Source organism: Pipistrellus hanaki, assembly GCF_964339955.1.
Source record: "Pipistrellus hanaki genome assembly, chromosome: 4".
Lineage (NCBI taxonomy): Eukaryota > Metazoa > Chordata > Mammalia > Chiroptera > Vespertilionidae > Pipistrellus > Pipistrellus hanaki.
In genome coordinates, this window is record NC_140506.1 from 77,814,592 (window position 1) to 77,834,485 (window position 19,894).

Sequence of the window (19,894 nt, forward strand, 5' to 3'; positions counted from 1 at the left end):
ACACAGGCTCTGTCTTCCATGAAATTACCATTTGTACACAAGACAGACAATAAAAAAGTCCACAGAGAGATTAAAAACTGCGGAGTGTGTCTAAGGTGATGCTGTGAAGGAATGTAGGCAGGATGAGCACCTAGTTTTTTGAGTTCCAGGGAGCCTCCTGGAGGAAGTGGACTTTATTAAAACCAGAGAATGGAGAAGGAGACATCAGGCAAAGAGCAAAGGGAAGGACATTTCACAGAGAGGAATATAACATGCAGAGGCAGGAGGAGCTCGATGTGTTCCAGGGAACACAGAGAGCTCCGGAGCACAAAGGCAAGGTGGGAGAGACTGGCCTAAACACAACGGGGAGGAGGGCAGTGCTGGATCCGGCAGGAGTCTGGATTCTACTCTAAATGAAATGTAAGTGGGAGGGTCAAGCCCAGGTGTGCATTTTATTTCATTTTACTTCACTTCATTTTATTTTTATTAATCTTCACCAGAGGATATTTTCTCATTGAGTGGAAGGAAGAGGGAGAGCAGAGAGAGAAATATCAATGTGAGATAGACACATCAGTTGGCTGCCTCCCACATGCACCCCAATCAGGGCCAGGGATCAGGACCAGGGATCGAACCTGCACAGATATGCGCCTCTGACCAGAATGGAACCAGGGACCCGGGACCCTTCAGTTTGCAGGTCAATGCTCTTATCTACTAAACCAAACCAGCCAGGGCCAGGTGTGCATTTTATTTTATTTTATTTTTTGTTTAATTCTTACCTGAGGATATTTTTCCCTTGATTTTTAGGGTGAGTGGAAGAGAGAGGGAAAGAGAGAAACATCAATGTGAGAGAAACATATTCAATGATTCCCACCTGCACGAGCCCCAACCAGGGCCTGGGCCGGGTAGCAGCCTACAACCAAGGTATGCGCCCCTGACTGGAATTGAACCCCGGTCCCTGGGCCACAGGCCAATGCTCTATCTATTGAGCCAAACCATCTAGGGCCAGATGTACATTTTAAAATTCTTACTCTATCTAGTGCTGAACAGAATTTGAGAGGGCAAGAGGAGGGATAAGGTGTTGATTAGGAGGCTGTATCCTGCAATAGCCTTGGTCCGTGGACGGCAAACTGCGGCTCATGAGCCACATGTGGCTCTTTGGCCCCTTGAGTGTGGCTCTTCCACAAAATACCACGGCCTGGGTGAGTCTATTTTGAAGAAGTGGCGTTAGAAGTTTAAATTTAAAAAATTTGGCTCTCAAAAGAAATTTCAATCGCTGTACCGTTGATATTTGGCTCTGTTGACTAATGAGTTTGCCGACCACTGGCCTAGGTAATAGATGGTGATAGATGAGGGTGGGGCAGTGGAGTTGAAGGGAAGGGGATCAATTCAAGAAATATTTTGTTGAAGGTGCTGAACAATGAATTGGCCTGGCAGAAGTATTCACTTTAAGTTGAATCAAAGACCTTGTAATGAAAATATGTAAACTGCCAGAATGCTTCACACTTAAAGCTTTTATTTTGAAAAATAAAATACAAAAGTCATTACATTGTAAATGTATACAGTAATCCCTCATCTTCTCAGAAACAATACAATTTAAATAATTAAGATATTTAGTATTATCCACATCAATACGTTTAAACAGATACAATTATTCTACAAAACCAAGAGACACTGAACAATTTTTTATGTACAGAATGCCAATTTTAAACCTCTCCTTTAACACAGAGTTTGGAACCTGGTTAGAAAGGATAAGGACCAGAGCAGTTTTAACAGAAAGCGCACGTCCCTCTGGGCTCCTAATCCGCTGGGGTGTGCATGCGATAGAATCAAGAGCGCGGTGCTCAGACACACATCGCTCAGGAAGGCCCGGGTGTGTTCTTCGTCCCACCCTCTCAGTGGAGGAGTCTGACGAACGGACAGGAGATGCGGGCCATGGAACGTACACTCCCGGGTCTCAGCAGGTGACGGCCAGTCCTAGGTGAAAAGGCAGAAGTCTTCCCTAGGGCAAACAAAAGGAATTCGGTTACGGCGGGCGTGGAGTCCCAGTTCCTTCTTCCCTTGCACCACGTGGCCTCCTTCCCAGCTGTGGGCCTGCCATGAGCCAGGTAGATGGGCAGGAGGATCAACAATTCCGAGAACAGCTAACCTCAGGACCATGGGAGAGGCACGCTCTCCCTCCGTCTGGATTGAATGGAGATGTGCAAAACTGCTCCAATGTGCAAAACAGGCAGATGGCAGGCAAAACAAGGGCTGCTCCTGCCCATTTCTAAGAGACTGCAACTGGCATAGCAACTGAAGCTACTGCGGGGACACTGGTAGGCCGTCAAATGTCCAGAGGTCCAACATGCTGACTCTTCTTTTGAGAAAGTGGATGCTAAGGAAGGTTTAGATAACACAGCAACTGTCATCAAATGACAAAGGATCCAAAAGACAAGAAGACAGACTGGTATCGGTCCTGAGCTGCTCTGTTGTCTTCCTAGCTTCTCCGGAGTCCTTCCCTCAATGCAGGTGGGCACCTACAGGCCTCGGTTGGCAAACAAGAATGAAATGCTAGAGTCCACTTGACATGGCATTATGTCGTAAAACAAACACTATACTTTCAGGGATCATGTCTGTACTTTGTTACTAGAGAAGTTTGTCTGGATGTGCCTTGTAAAACAGCAGTCAATAAATAAAGCCATATATGGTGTGTGTGTGTGTGTGTGTGTGTGTGTGTGTGTGTGTGTGTGTGTTGGGGAGGGGATTTATAAATTTTGAAAGTATTTTGGATAAACAAAATTATCCAAGGCCTGATAACAACTGTTGGATATGCATACCCATAGATATAAGTCTAACATTTAGCATTTGCTACTTAGCAAAAGGACAAACGTAAATCCTAAAACCTATTCATGTTATTAGCTCATTGTCATCGTGATTTTGACATGGCATAGCAGTATTCATGTGCTTATACTAACTATAATCCACAAACACACTGCAAGTCATACAAATCTCCTATTCAAATTATTCAATCTCAATTTTCTCATCAGTACAACAGGAATAGTACTACCTACTTGCCAGAATGCCTGGATGCTTGAATGAACTCATTCAAATACATACATATATTTATCATAGATGTTGTTTCACATATTATATATTATACTAGAGGCCCGGTGCATGGATTTGCTCAGGGCATGTCCAACCTGTCTGGCCCAGTCCCGATAGGCTGGACCCCAGCAGCAAGCTAACCTACCTGTCGGAGTGTCTTCCCCCTGGTGGTCAGTGCGCATCATAGCAACTGGTCAAATGGTGGAATGAATGGTTGGACACTTATCATATTAGGCTTTTATTATATAGGATACCATATAATATATACCATTTATATACTACATATAAAATGCTTAGCATTTTATGCTTGGTATGTACTCAATACATGGCTATTGTATAAAATAAAAATAAAACAGAAAGCAAAAATCAAATTTTCAAAAAGCTTTTCAAGTTCCAAATGATCGAAGGCATTACCACATCATTCGGAGTAAAATAGGATCTTCAGCGAGTATGGGAGAGGGGGGTAAGCTCTGAGTGGCTCCATCAGGGGGTGTGGGTCCAGAATCCAGCTTTGCCACTAAGTGGCTGGTGTCCCCGGACACACACCTGGTGATTACTCATATACAAAGGGGGCTTATAGGGCATGGCTGGCCTAGCCCAAACTCAAATTCTTAGCTACTGTGAGACAATGCAAGTGACAAAGGTAAGACTCACAATACATTAAAATCAGTAAAGGCAGACTTGAAGAACAAATCAAATAACCCTCCCAAATGTTAGTACAGAACTATGTGCATGTCAGCACACAGAGAAAGCAGGGTGGAGGGACTGGTGTTCTTCAGCCCTGGGTTCTCCGACCTGAGATGTGACCTTGACAAATCACCTACACTCTCTAGGATCAGTTGCCTTACCAGCAAACAGATGGCTGAGGGTGATGTTCTCCAGTTTCTTTCAGCTAAAATATCTTATTCTTTTTTAAAAAAAAAATTGACTTTTAAAATATATATATATTGTTTTTACAGAGAGGAAGAGAAAGGGATAGAGAGTTAGAAACATCGATGAGAGAGAATCATCGATCAGCTGCCTCTTGCACACCCCCTACTGGGGAGATGTGCCCGCAACCAAGGTACATGCCCTTGACCAGAATTGAACCTGGGACCTTTCAGTCCCCAGGCTGACACTCTATCCACTGAGCCAAACCAGTTTTGGTGAAAATAACTTATTCTTTATCATATTGAAAATAACTAACACCATTATTTTGCTTACTCTGTACCAGGCTTTTTGCAGACATTATTATGGTTAATTCTTGCTACCACTCCCTTGTTAATATTGTCCTTTTACAGACGAGGAACTAAGAAACAGAGAAGTTGAGTAATTTGCTCAGTGTCACAAAGATCCAAGATTCCAACCCAGGCCAACCGACTCCAGAGCTGTGCTCTCCACCCTGGCCACCCTGCCCGCCTACAAGAGCCTAAGCAGGGAACCCACAGACCAGCATGTCCCCCAAACCTCACCTTAGGATGTAAGAGGCTCCTGGCTCTGCTACTCCACTTGCTCAGCCTGTCAAAAAAAAAAAAGAGCAAAAGCTGTTTTAAAGTCCTCAAAGTTGGTCGGCATGAGAAATGACAGCTCTGGTCAAAATATCCGGTGTAGCTTGCAGGCTCTGATTAGACTTTCTACTGAACTCAGCCTGCTACTGCCGTATAATAAATAATTACACTGGCCTTTGTCCCTGGTTCTTGATGGAGAGACTAACTCCTTGGAATTCCTGCGAAACGAGCCCCTTAGGTCACACCTGAGTTTACTCTCAGAGGTGAGATGACTCGGGATGGGGCTGCTCACCAGAAACAGCAGCCCTGTATGTTGAGGGCGGGGGCTTTCAGCCAGCCCAACCTCTGGATAGGGTACATTGACTGGGGATTGAGCTCAATCACATGGCCAATGATCCAATCAATCGTGCCTCTATAATTAGAACCCAAGATGCCAGAGTTCAGCGGAGCTTCCTGGCTGGCGAACACTCGGATGTGTGGGAGGAAGAAGTACCCCGATTCCAAGGGGAATGGGCGCAGAAACTGTCCGAGACCCTCCCAGACTCTGTCCTGTGTCTCTTCAGGTGGCTGGTCCTGACTGTATCCTTTATAAATACAAAACTGTAACCACAAGTACAAAGCCTCCCTGAGTACTGCGAGCCATTCTAGCTGAGTTCAAGGGTGAGGGCTCAGTGGGCTTCAGTGTTCATTTATTAGAAGTTAACCAGAGTCTTTTGTAGGCCCTTTCTAAGTACGTGTGGGATGCAGTAAATGAAACTACCAGGAAAAGGGGATTGAAGCGCTGGATACACCTTTTGCCCAATTTAAAAAATATCTTTCTTATTGATTTGTAGAAATTTTCTATATTCCACAGATAAGACATTTGTTTCAAATATTTTCTCCCACTTACTTTTTTACTCCAGCTATCATGCTCTCTGATAAGTAAACATTCTCAATTTTAATGTAGTTCAACTAATCCATTTTAAAATTAATGATTAGTATTTTCAATGATTTAAGAAATCCTTCCCCCCCCCCTTTTTTTTCTTTATTAATTAAGGTATTTCATATGTGTCCTTATTCCCCCATTCATGCTCTCCACCCCCGTTAAGCTTATATGCATGCATACAAATCCTTTGGTTGATCTCTCCCCTTTACCCCCGCCCTCCAATACCTTCCCTCTGAGGTTTGATGGTCTGATAGATGCTTCTCTGTCTCTGGATCTATTTTTGTTCATCACTTTATGTTGTTCATTATATTCCACAAATGAGTGAGATCATGTGATATTTATATTTCTCTGACTGGCTTATTTCGCTTAGCATTAGCTCTCCAGTTCCATCCAGGCTGTTGCAAATGGTAGGAATTCCTTCTTTTTTACAGCAGCATAATATTCCATTGTATAGAATACACTGTTTTTAAAAATCCTCAGTTTTTCCACAGTATTTAAAAATCCTTCCTTCTTGAGGTCATAAAGATATTTTCTTCTTTTGTCTCCTAAAAACTTTATCATTTTGCCTTTCACATTTAGGTCTATAACCCACCTAGAAATGATTTTTGTGTATGCTGTGAAGCAAGGGTGTTTCTTTAGTTTTAGTCTTAAATACCCTTTCTTGACCCCTTCAGACTTATTATGCAAAACAGCCTTAGAATTTGACATTCCTTTAAGATTCTGAATCTTGGCTTATTCTCTGGCTCCAAATGCCATAGCCTGTGAGTGAGTGACAGCTTCTTCATGAATTCACCCAGGTTTCTGGGAATTCATGCCCTGCCCAGGCTCAAAGCCTGCAACCTCTTATATGCAAAAGTCTATCACAGTTTGTATGTATATATATATATAGATCAGGAGTTCCTTGAGAAGATTTAAAATTTTTTAAATGTTTCAAATTATAGTTGATATACAATATTATATTAGTGTCAGGTGTATAATATAGTGATTAGGCATTTATATAATTTACAAAGTGATCACCCCAATAAGTCTAAGTACCCATCTGACACCCTATATAGTTAATTAAAATATTGACTGAATTCCTTACGCATTAAATTATTAAAACCAACAATTACCAGAGGCCAATCTTTCTACTACAAGCACATATTATCTTTAAAAAGATCGCTTCCATACCAGAGTCTAGCTATTACACATCAAAAGGAGAAAACAGATACCATACCTGAGGTTTTTCTTTAAGAAATTCAGGTAACTGAAATTCTCCTTTATAGACCTGGAAAAAGAAAGCAAACAGGTACTGTCATCGTCACTTCTGAGCTTGCAGTACCTGATGGTGGGTGGGATTACTGCTTCATTCTTGTGAATTTTAAAACTGGAGGGAAGCCGGCCAGTTCAAGAGCAGCCAGGGAAAAAGGACTGAGTGAAACCCATTCACTGTGATCTCCCCTGCTCCACATTTGCCCCAGTGCTTCCAAAAGTGGGCTGGCTGGGAGAGGGCTCAGAGTATCGGAAGAAGGAAAAACAACATCCCAGCATCCCAAGTTCTAATCATTTTAGCTGAGAGAGAAACAAGCCCTAGTGCATCTCTCTCAAGCAACCAACACAGAATTCCCACAATCTAGGAATAGGCTCCACCTGATTTCCTTTTGAAATCTCCAACCTTAAAACCCTGGATTTGATCTGATCTTTCTTAATGTATACCTAAGGTTCCCATAATAATTTAAATATTAGATGATTATTAAAATGATAAATACTTTTAACCTCATAAAATCTTATGACAACTATTAATTTTTTTAAATCCCAAACTAGTCACATTACATTAAGATGTGATTGACTGATTGATTGATTGATTGATTTTAATCCTCACCCAAGGATAATGCTTATTGCTTTTTGGAGAGAGAGGAAGGGGGAGAGAGAGACATCAATGTGAGAAAGAAGCATCAATCAGTTGCCTCCCATACATGCTCTGACCAGGGATTGAACCCACAACCCAGGTATATGCTCTAACTGGGCATTAAACCTGAGACCCTTTTGTCCCATGGGACGATGCTCCAACCAGCTAAACCACTTGACCAGGGCAATCTTATAACTAAAAATTTTCTTTTTTCTAAATGTAAAATTATGTTTCTAATGCCAGTGATTAGGAAATACTTTATTAAAAATAATACCACTTTATTAAAAATAATACCACTTATACTAATATTAAAAAACCCCACACCAAATACCTGAGAATAAATCTAATAAAATACATATAAGACAAGACCAAATAAAATAGAGAGACATACTATTTTCAGGGGCTGGGGAAGGGGTAATTTGAAGCTGATTGTAGAAGTTATATGAAAATGCATAAGACCAAAACTACTCAAACTAATCTTAAAAAGAACAAAATAGGAGGGGCTTATTCTACCAGATATTAAGACATTATTATATAGCTATAATTAAGCTATATTATCTATAATAATAAAAGCATATTATGCTAATTAGACTGGACAGCCAAACAACCTTCAGGACAAAGCCGGGGCTTGGAGGGCAGAGTCCCTTGCACTAATTTCGTGCACCAGGCCTCCAGTATAGATATATAATTAAGACAGTAAAGTTTTGGTACTGACAAAAAGAACACTTTAGACTGACAAAGTAATCTATTTAGTGCAAGAAACCAAGTCCTGCACTGCTTACAAAAACAGCAAAGCTAGGAATGGAATTTCCTTTGGCAACAAGGAACAGAGTTCTGGACACACTACTCCCTGGCACTAAGGACGGAGGATTTTGTCTGACAGGGATGAGTTAGGTACTCAGAGTCCACACCTCCCTACAGAACCACCCCCACCTCAAGCACTGAAGAAGCAACAGGAAGACAAAAGTAGGCGTTTGATTTGGAGGGTACACTGGGGAAAAAAATGAAAAGAACAGCAGCTAAACTGTACTACTTTCTCTGCACCAGGTTAGTGTTAAGTAAGGGCTTCATATATACTATCTCATGGAACCCACAATCTCTGGAGGGAGGCATTATCTTTTTAGAGAGAAAGGCACAGAGGAATTAAGTAATTTGTCCAATGCAGGGAAATGGGAAGCTACGAAGCACCATCCTCAGACCTCCGTTGCTCTGTTTAGATTGAAGTACGGAGGCTACAGCAGTAATCCAGAGGAGAAAGGATGGCAAGGAAGGTGGCAGTGGAGGTGGTGAGGAGTGGTAGCTTTGTGAATTTGTTTTTCTAATTACATGCAGACTTCCTAACAGATTGGATATGGGATATGACAGAGCAGAGGAGAGTCAAAGATGACTCCAAGGTTTTTGGCCTAAGCAACTACCAATTGGAAATATACAGCTGCCATCAACTCAGTTAGGAGAGGTTCTGTGTTTCGTAGGTTTTTGGAAGATCATTAGTTCAGTTTTGGATATGCTAAGTTTGAGAAGTCTATTAGCCAATGAATGAAAATATCAAGTAGTTGGATATACAATTCTGGAGTTCATGGAAGAGGTCTGCGCTGGGATATATAAATTTGAGAATTATTAACTTAGAGATGCTAGGTGAAACCTCAATACCTGCTGAGATAACTCAGGGGGGCTCAAGGAAGATAGAGAAGAGCAGAGCAGAGGACTTAAGACTGAGATATGGGGGACATTCTAACATTTAAAAGTCAGGGAGATGAAGAACCAGCAAAGATGACTAATAAGCTACCAATGACATAAGAAAAAAATATATTTTAAGTCGTCTCCTAGAAGCCAAGTGAAGAAAACATATCAAGGAGAGAGTAATTGCCTAGCCCCGTGGTCAGTAAACTGTGGCTCTCGAGTCACATGTGGCTCTTTGACCCCTTGAGTGTGACTCTTCCACAAAATACCACAGCCTGGGCGAGTCTATTTTGAAGAAGTGGCATTAGAAAAAGTTTAAGTTTAAAAAATTTGGCTTTCAAAAGAAATTTCAATCATTGTACTGTTGATATTTGGCTCTGTTGACTAATGAGTTTGCTGACCTCTGGCCTAGCTGGTTTAGCTCAGTGGATAGAGTGCTGGCCTGTGGGCTGAAGGGTCCCAGGTTCGATTCTGTCAAGGGCACATGCCTGGGGTTGAGGGCTTAATCCCTAGTAGGGGCTCTGTAGGAGGCAGCTGTTAAATGATTCTCTCTCATTATTAATGTTTCTATCTCCCTCTCCCTTTCTTTCTGAAATCAATTAAAACATTAAAAAAACACAAAAACTAACTCATAAGAAAAAAGGAGGGAGTAATCAATTGTATCACAAGATACTGCGAGGTAAAAAAAAGACCATTGGATTTAATAACATGAAGGTCAGTGTGACCTTGACAATGTAAATTAAGTAGACTGGTAGTTATGAAATTCTAAATGTAAGGCAGAATAAAGGAGAAGGAATTGGAGACAGAGTAAAGAAAACGTGAGGGTTTTTTTGTGTGTTTTTTTTAAAGGAGAACACTAAGAATTTTCCCCTCAAGTCTTATTCTTCTTTTATTTTTATTGATTTCAGAGAGGAAAGGAGAGGGAGAGAGGGATAGAAACATCAGTGACGAGAGAGAATCACTGATTGACTGCCTCCTTCACGCTCCCTACTGGGGATTAGCCCACAGCCTAGGCATGTGCCCTGATCGGGAACTGAACTGTGATCCCCTGGTTCAAAAGTCGATACTCAACCACTGAGCCAAGCTGGCCAGGCTGAGTTTTTTTTTTTTTTTTTTTTAAATTTATTTATTTATTTATTTATTTTTAAATAAATTTTTATTGTTCATATTATTACAAGTGTTCCTTTCCCCCCCCTTCCCACCCCACCCTCTGCCCTTTCCCCAACCCCCATTGTCCTCATCCATAGGTGCACAGTTTATGTTCAGTCTCTTCCCACATTCCCCTGTCCCCTTTTCCCCAAGAATCATTAGTTCACTCCCCTTCCATACCTCTGATTCTATTATATTCAACAGTTAATATTGTTCATCAGATTTTTTTTTTAAATTTCCTTGGTTTTTAGATTCACTTGTTGATAGTTACGTATTTGTTGTTCATAATTTTTATCTTTATTTACTTTCTCTTCTGAAAGAACCCCCTTCAGCAATTCATATAATTCTGGTTTGGTGGTGATGAACTCCTTTAGCTTTTTTTTATTAGTGAAGCTCTTTATCTGACCTTCGATTCTGAGTGATAGCTTTGCTGGGTAGAGTATTTTTGGCTGTAGGTTCTTGCTATTCATCACCTTGAATATTTCTTGCCATTCCCGTCTGGCCTGCATGGTTTCTGTTGAGAAATCAGCAGACAATCGTATAGGAGCTCCTTTATAGGTAACCACCTGCTTAGCTCTTGCTGCTTTTAATATTCTCTCTTTGTCCTTTGCTCTTGGAATCTTAATTATGATTTGTCTTGGTGTGGTCCTCTTTGGATTCCTCTTATTTGGAGTTCTGTGTGCTTCCTGGACTTGTAAGTCCAATTCTTTCCCCAGGTGGGGGAAGTTTTCTGTCACTATTTCTTTCAGTATGTTTTCGATATCTTGCTCTCTCTCATCTTCTGGGACCCCCATGATTCTGATGTTGGATCGTTTGAAGTTGTCCCAGAGGTTTCTTACATTATCTTCAATTTTCTGGATTCTCTTGCCTTCTAGCTTCTGCAGAGGAATGTCTTCTGGCTCTTTATGTTCCAAATCTTTGACTTGATTCTTGCGATCTTCTATTCTGTTTTTAGGACTCTGTATAATATTTTTTATTTCAGACAATGTATTCTTTATTTCTTGTTGATCCCTTTTCATATCCTCATAGGTCTCATTTATTTTATCGGCCTTTTCTAGGAGACTCTTGAAAAACCTTATAAGTGTGGTTTTGAACTCTATATCCAGTCGCTTTTTGTCCTCCATTTCTTTCGTTTGTGATCTATTTGGTTTAGGCATTTTCGCAGGCAGCTTTTCTGATGGGGCGGGGTTTCAGGGTGGAGCCTACAGCCTTGGCTTCCGTCAGCCCCGCCCTATGCGACTCCTGAGACTCAGGGTCCTTCAGTACTTGTTGCAAGCACCTCTGAGAGAAAGGTGCCCTCGATTTTCGCCTGCTACCAAACAGTGTAGGCTCTCCCGCACTGGGCCCGAAACTGGGGTTCAGTTCAGTTGGAAGTGGAGTTGGAGATGGCGTTCAGAGCAGTCTGGAGCCTGTCTCCTTCCCGCCAGGGCAGTCCCGCGGCACAGCCGGCCGGCCCTTCTCTGCGCGCACGCAGTGTGCGCGCTTCTGGGACCTCCTTTCGCCTCTTCCCCGGGTACCGCCTTACAGCCCAGCTCCCTCTGGATGAGCCTGGGTCCCCGGGGTCTGGCGTAGAACTGGGGTTCAGAGCAGTTGGGGGCCCAGCACAGTCGGAGTTTTATCTCCTTCCCGCTAGGGAACGCCAGCCAGGCACTCGGCCTCCCTCCTCTCCGGCTCCGTCCTCTCCGCGCGTGCCGCGTGTCTCCGTACCTTGGGCTTTTCCAGCTCCTCCGCGCTTCCTTCTGGATTTCTCCTTGCTTCTCGTTGTAGAATTTCCAGTCAGTCGACTTTCCTGTAATTCTGGGTAATGTTCATTTTATATTTTAGTTGTATTTTATTGAAATTGTTGCGTGCGGCTGCGGCTAGGTGTCTACCCGAGCAGCCATCTTGGATTCCTCCCCAGTTTTTCCCAGGCTGAGTTTTGATGTAAAGGGCAGCAAAGAAACAGAAGTCTGTGTGTGCATGTGTGCATATTAAGCTAAAAAATCACTAAGGGCAGCTGATCGATGTTTCTTTCTCATCTATGTTTCTGACTCTCTAACCCTCTCTCTTCCTCTCTGTAAAAAATCAATAAAACATATATTTTTAAAAACCACGAAGGGCATATTTGTTAATTGATGGGAAAGATCCTATTGGAGAGCAAAATCTGATGATGCAGGAGACATGGTGAGATGGGCTTGGTCATACGTGGGGGAAACATCTTCATACAGGAGCACGGATGTTCACTTCTGTTACACAGACTTCCTATTATAATGGACTGCAGGCCCGGAGCACAATTTTGACCATGGGTGGGGTCCAGCCCACCCCAATCAAGGCTGATTGGGCTGGGCCCCCTGGTTGAACTCCTGTAGGGGGGACAATTTGCATATTAGGTTTTTATTATATAGGATTATATAGGATGAGTATATCAGGTCTGAATCACTTCCTTTCCTCTAGCTTCTCAAAAATTACACAATAGCCCTGGCCAGTGTGGCTCCGTAGGTTGGAACCAAAAGTCTGTGTGTTCAATTCCAAGTCAGGGCTCATACCCAGATTCAGGTTGGATCCCGGGTTGTGGTGCGTATGGGAGGCGACTGATGTTTCTCTCTCACACTAATGTTTCTCTCTCTCCCCTTCTCTCTAAAATTAATAAGCATATTTTTGGGTAAGCATTAAAAGTAAGTACACAACACTTTTTTGTTAAAGCCACATTCTGTATATTTTCATTATTATTACAATATAAATATTTATATAAAGTAAAAGTATAAATATCACACATTTACTTCTTTTACACAACTTGTGTGTATTTTAGCTGGGGTTAATAATTGCCTCAGACAGTTTTGAATTAATAGAATATTTTTAGAGCAGTTTTAGGTTTACGGAAAAATTGAGCAGAAAGTACAGAGTCCCCATATACTTCCTTCTCTCTTCTACAGTTTCCCCTATTATTAACTGCATTACTGTGGTCCATATGCTACAATTAATAAATAGAGACTAATGTGCTGCGATTAATAAAAGTCTAGTTTGCACTAGGGTTCACTATTTGTTCTGTACTTTCTGTGTACTCACCTTTACATAGAGTACAGAATAGTTCCACTAGCATGAATCTCTCCTGTGCACCACCACCTACTCATCTCCCCTTCTCTCAACCTTTTTACTGTCTCCATAGTTTTACCTTTTTTAGAATGTCATACAGTAGGAATCATACAGTAAGCAGCCTTTTCAGATTGGCTTTTTTCACTTAGCAATTTTTTATTAGTGCCATCGTGATATATTTTTATTTATCCCTATATTTATATTTATGTTTATATTTATTAATTTGAGAGAGCGAGAGAAAAGGAGGAGAGAGAAAAATCGAAAGGTTGCCTCCTGTTCGCTCCCAAACGGGGGACCAAACCTGCAACCCAGACTTGTGCCTTGCTTTTATGAAGATCCTTGTGAGTACACTGGGCCCACCCAGATAATACTGGATAATTTCATTTTAAATCTCTTAATCACATCTGTAAAGTCCCTTTTGCCATGTAATGTAGCACATTCCAGAGATTAGGACATGGCAATCTTTAGGGGGCATTATTTAGTCTGTCATATGTAAGCAATAGATGACTAATGCATTATAATTAAAATCTTTACAGTTTACAAACAGAAGCATAAGAATTAAATTAAATCTGTATAGCCCTTATATTTACAACTTTTTGAAAGTTGTAGATATTATGCTTCATCAACTACAACAAAAAGCTGATGAAGCATAATATTTACAAGTTTCAAAAGATTTGATGGCAGCAGCAGCAAAATATACATGTTCACACTGAGAGATAGATGAAGAGATGAAGCAAAGATGGCAAAATTTTAACAACTAATGAATCATGTTAAAAGTATGCAGATGTTCTTCAGATTTTTCTATAAATATGAAAAATATGGGAAAAAATCAGGGAGATAAAAAAACATTTTCAACACCACAAATATATTAATTTTACAAAGCTCACTGGAGTATTAGAACTATTTAATCTGTGAATGAGCTGAAATTTAAGATTAAACTCAGGGGTTGGCAGCCTACTCTGTAAAAGACCAGAGAGTTAATATTTTAGGCTTTGTGGGTCCTACAGCCACTTTTCCAGCTACTCAGCTCTGTAGTACAAAAGCAGATATTACCAAAATGTAAATAAATAAGCAGAATATATTCTAATAAAACTTTATTTACAAAAACAGGTGGCAGGCCAGATTTGGCCTGCAAGATGTAAGTGCCAATCCTTAATTTAACTCAAAACATTTTTCAAAATAAGAGAATTTTAAAATATATTTTTACTGATTTTTTTACAGAGAGGAAAGGAGAGTAAGAAACATTGATGAGAGAGAAACATCGATCAGCTGCCTCCTGCACACCCCCTACTGGGGATGTTCCTACAACCAAGGTACATGCCCTTGACCGGAATCGAACCTGGAACCCCTCAGTCCTCAGGTCAACGCTCTATCCATTGAGCCAAACCAGTCAGGGCCAAAAGCAGAGAATTTTAAACAATCTCCAGAAACATGTACTAATGATTATGCTATGTATTCAGGAATCATTCCAAAGGTTAAAAGATTAGTCTCACAGTGCCTGGTTGTGAATTCAAAGTTCACTATAAACTCAAATCTAACTTATTTCTACTCCTTCTTTCTGTAAATGCACTGTAAACTCTATAATATAATCCTCCCTCCCTCCCTTCTTTCTTCTTTCCAATTGTGCTCAACTGCACAAAAATGGATTAATCATAATTCTTAGTTCATGACAAACTTTCACCAATGGCCCATGCTTGGCTTGCTGCTATTTATTTTGTAATGTAATTCGTTATTTTTAATAATGCATTAATCATCCCCCCTTAAGAAATTATGACTTGATACTTTCACATGCAGAGAAAGCACAGGATATGATAACACAGCAAGGAATCTAGGTTGAAATTTACATCTTCAATCCCACTTGGCTCTTGTGGCCCACTAGAGACTCATTATCTCTAAACACAAATATGAAACAGCTGATAACATGTATGTTTACATATTCACATTTGTCTAAAAATATTTTGGCAGCTTTGCAAATCTCCACTCGGGTTCTTGGAGAGTTCAACAGTCTTGTGCTGTCCAGAAACAACTGGGTGAATGTTACATTTCCTATATTAAGAAGAAAAATATTAATCAACTCAGGAGCATGGTAGTGAACTGAAGCAAAGCTTTCTTAAAAAAGAAATGTGTCAGTGTGTTGCTTTTGGGTGAAGTTGGATAAGATAGACTGGAATGTGAGTTGAATTGGGCACGTGTAGAAGCTGTGAACTAGAAACAGTTAACTGCACTCTATGTTCACCAGACTTCGTAAGGGGAGGGACGGAGGATTCATTATTCTTGTATCTTGGACACAGGAACGAACAGACAGTTGGCTGAAAAAAGAATTAAGTGGGTGAGATCCTTCCATAATGGTCTCCATCAGGGAAGAGTTACCATTTTTCATCTGACTCACTCTTTTTCCCCCCCCATAAAATAATTATTTCCTAGAGAGGGCTAGAGACTCCAACTCCAAGTTTCTGCTCAAAAGTACTACAAATTGAAATGCATGTTTAAAAAATTTTAAGAATTCTAAAATTTGTATCTTTTTCAACCCAATTTGAAAAAAAGTATAAAACAAAGTAGAAAATGCTCTTGCAGAGTAGTAATGTCGTGACTGTGTTAAACAGAAATTCTACTAAGAAACAGTTAATTGCCAAAACGGGTTTGGCTGGGTGGATAGATCGTCGGTCTGTGGGCTGAAAGGTCCCGGGTTCGATTCCGGTCAGGGGCATGTACATTGGTTGTGGGCACATCCCTGGTGGGGAGTGGGCAGGAGGCAGCTGGTCGATGTTTCTCCTTCATCAATGTTTCTAGCTCTCTATCTCTCTCCCTTCCTCTCTGTGGAAAATCAATAAAATATATTTAAAAAATAGTTAATTGATTATGAGGTTACTGGTCATTGAGTTCTAGTTAATGGCAACTATCTTTCCTTACTATAGCAACAATATTGCACTTAAAATTGGACATTGTGTTATAAGAGTTTGAGATTCTCTGTTAAGTTAATATGTTTATATTAACTTTAATATTTAAAGTTAAAATGTTATACGTAATTTTGACATGCAAACAGACAAGATGAATTTTTCAAATAATTTAATTAAATCACTCAACAGTAAGACTTTTTTAAATTGTCATTCAAGAATATTTTTTCCATTGATTTCTGGAGACAGTGGTAGGGAGGGAGGTCTGTGTGTATATGGGGTAGGAGTGGGGGTAAGGAGAAGAGAGAGAGAAAGAGAAAGAGAGAAAGAGAGAGAGAGAGAGAGAGAGAGAGAGAGAGAGAGAGAGAGAGAGAGAGAGAGAGAGAGAGAGAGAGAAAGCTTGTTATGAGAGAGAGACATGGATTGATTGCCTCCCGCATGCACACCTACCAGGGCTGGGGAACTTGCAACCAAGGTATGTGCCCTTGACTGGGAATCGAACATGCAACTTTTCAGTCTGTAGGCCCACGCTCTAACTACTGTGCCAAACCTCCTAGAGCAATAAAAACATTTTTTGATGTGCAGGCCCTGTATCCAGACTTACAGGTCTCAATGAGTATGTAAAGGAGTCATCTCTCAATCTAAATTATGAGGAATCCATTCCAGTCCAGGCCAAATACCAGTCTGGTACCAGGACAAAGAAAATGAACATGCACCATTAATGTATCCATTTATTTCTGTGTTTACAGAAGGAATCTTTTATTGCTTCACTTAAAAAAACACATTTTGGCTGAAACTGGTTTGGCTCAGTGGATAGAGCGTCGATCTGCGGACTGAAAGGTCCCAGGTTCGATTCCGGTCAAGGGCATGTACATTGGTTGCGGGCACATCCCCAGTAGGGGGTGTGCAGGAGACAGCTGGTCAATGTTTCTCTCTCATCGACATTTCTAGCTCTCTATCCCTCTCCCTTCCTCTCTGTGGAAAATCAATAAAATATATATATTTTTTATTAAAAAAACAAACAAAAACATTTTGGCCCTGACTGGTTTGGCTCAGTGGATAAAGCGTTGGCTTGTAGACTGAAGGGTCCCAGCTTGAATTCCGGTCAAGGGTATGTACCTTGGTTGCGGGCACATCCCCAGTGGGGGTTGTGCAGGAGGCAGCTGATGAATGTTTCTCTCTCATCGATGTTTCTAACTCTCTATACCTCTTCCTTCCTCTCTGTAAAAAATCAATAAAATATATTTTTTAAAAAACAAAAACCATTTTGACCCAGCCAGTGTACCTTAGCGGTTGAGCATTGACCCAGGAATCAAGAGGTTGCTAGTTCAATTCCCGGACAGGGCATATGCCTGGGTTGCGGGCTTAATCCCCATTGGGGGGTGAGAGAGGTGCAGGAGGTAGTCAATCAATGATTCTCTCTCATCATTGATATTTTTCTCTCTCTCCCTCTCCCTTCTTCTCTGAAATCAATATATATATTTTAAAATTGGTAAGGTTATTGAAGATTATTATAACATAGTTAATCACCTTGACCTAATGTCATTATATACCAATTGTAAGCAAAAAACTACAGAATAAATATTCCTTTAAAGTAAATGAAAAAGATTTTTGAAATTAGCAATTTGTTGGGCCAAAGTTAATAAATTTAGCAACTGTTTAACAATTTATTAGCAAGTGTTAACAAATTTCAAAATTCTAAAAAAAAAAAAAAAAAATAGCAATAGATTCTCTGGTACAGTGGTATTAAGGTAGAAATTAATTACAAGAAGATAACCAGAACATTCCTAAATGTTTGAAAATTAAGAAATAAATGTCTAAATAGTCCATGGGACCAAAAAAATAAAAAATAAGAATGGAAATTATCAAATATTTTAAACTAAAAATAAATAAAAATTACATATAAAAACATCTAAGATGTTAATGCAGCCTTGGTGAAAGGGAATTTTATACCTTACGTGAATATTTAAAACAAAATAATGGTGGGTACCAATGATCTAAGCATCCATCCCTGGAATCTAAGTAAGAGTAGCATATTAAACCCAAAACAGTAAAAAAAAAAAAAAAAAAAGAGGAAACAAGGTAGAAAACACAGATAATATAGATAAAAATCAACAAAGCCAAAAGATTATTTTAAAAACATAAAAAACTTTATAAATCTCAGGCAAAAGTGATAAAAACAAACAAACAAACAGCATATTAAGATAACCAATATGAGTGAAACAGGAATCATCATCACAGGCTTTTAAAAGGTAATCTAGCCCTGGCTGCTTTGGCTCAGTAGTTGGAGTGCTGGCCTTCAGACCAAAGAGTTGTGGATTCGATGCAGGTCAAGGGCAAGTACATCAATTGCAGGTTCAATCCTGGGGTGCAAACCAGAGGCTACCAATGGATGTGTCTCTTTCAAGTCAATGTTTCTCTCTCTCTCTCTGTCCTCCTCCTATCCCTCCCTCGACTCTCTCTAAAAATCAATGGGAAAAATATTTTCACTCCTTGGGTGAGGCTTAAAAAAATAATAAAAATAGCCCAAACTGGTTTGGCTCAGTGGTAGAGTGTTGGTCTGTGGACTGAAAGGTCCCAGGTTCGATTCCCATCAAGGGCATGTACATTGGTTGCGGGCACATCCCCAGTAGGGGGTGTGCAAGAGGCAGCTGGTCAATGTTTCTCTCTCATCGACGTTTCGAGCTCTCTATCTCTCTCCTTCCTCCTCTCTGTAAAATATCAATAAAATATATTTTAAAAAAAGAAAAAAAGAAATAGGCTACCTATTAAAATAATAATAATAATAATAATAATAATAATAATAAAAGGCAATCTAGCAAATGATTTTGCTTACCATCCTAAATAACCTACTTTAGTTTTGTTGATTCTATTTTTTCTATTCTCTACTTCATTAATTCCTGCTCTAATCTTTAATATTTCTTTTCTTCTGTTCACTTGTGTATAGTTTTCTGTTCTTTTCCCAGTTCTTCAAGGTGATACATTTTAGATCTTTCATTTTTTTCTAGAGATAAATTTCCCTTTTATATGGCTCTTTTTTTTTTTTTGCATCCTATATATTTTGGTATGTTGTGTTTTTGTTTTCATTCATCTTAAAGTATTTTCTAATTTCCCTAGTGATTTCTTTTTTGGTTAAGAGTGTATTATTTAATTTTCACATATTGAAAATTACACAGTTTTCCTTCTGTTATTAATTTCAAACTTCATCCTGTTGTGGTTGGAGAAGATATTTTGTATGATTTAAGTAATTTAAAATGTACTGAACATTATTTTATGGCCCAACATATGGTCCATGCTGGAAAATGTTCCGTGTGCTCTTGAAAAGAATGTGCTGTTATTGGGTGGAGTATTCTGTATAAGTCTGTTAGGTCTCAGTAGTTTATAGTGCTGTTCAAGTCCTGTCTTTCCTATTGACTTGTGTAGATGGCTTATCTGAAATTGAAGTTATGTCAGTGTTTGTCCCATATGTTTTGAGGACTCTGCTCCTCATTATCTGCCCATTGGTTCAGAGATTATGTAAATACAGATGAGCACAGCCTTATCCCACCCCTACTCTACTTTCCTACTTCTTAGCTTCTGCCTATCAGGGAACAAGTTTGGACCATAAGTTCAATTTTGGACATTGTTTGAGGTCCTCATGAACAGCCAGCTGGAGATATACAGAAGGTAGTTGAAAATTATGAGCCTAGGGCTCAGGAAAGAGACCCACTGAGAAATACAGATTTATGATCATCAG

General features: G+C 40.0%; 1 protein-coding gene across 4 annotated transcripts in view; it reads right to left on the minus strand.

Moving 5' to 3' along the window:
• Positions 1-1,472: 1,472 nt before the first annotated feature.
• The window catches only part of TPST1 (tyrosylprotein sulfotransferase 1), a 66,876-nt gene continuing 48,454 nt past the window's right edge, over positions 1,473-19,894 (minus strand). Inside the window, exons 4-6 of one of the 4 annotated variants that reach the window (XM_084880716.1) lie at positions 6,692-6,742; positions 4,515-4,560; positions 1,473-1,953 (exon numbers count right to left, since the gene is read on the minus strand). In XM_084880716.1, the coding sequence (XP_084736842.1) occupies positions 4,543-4,560; positions 6,692-6,742 (69 nt within the window). In that variant the 3' untranslated portion in view covers positions 1,473-1,953; positions 4,515-4,542. The other 3 variants (XM_084880715.1, XM_084880714.1, XM_084880717.1) reach the window with 3 other exon arrangements.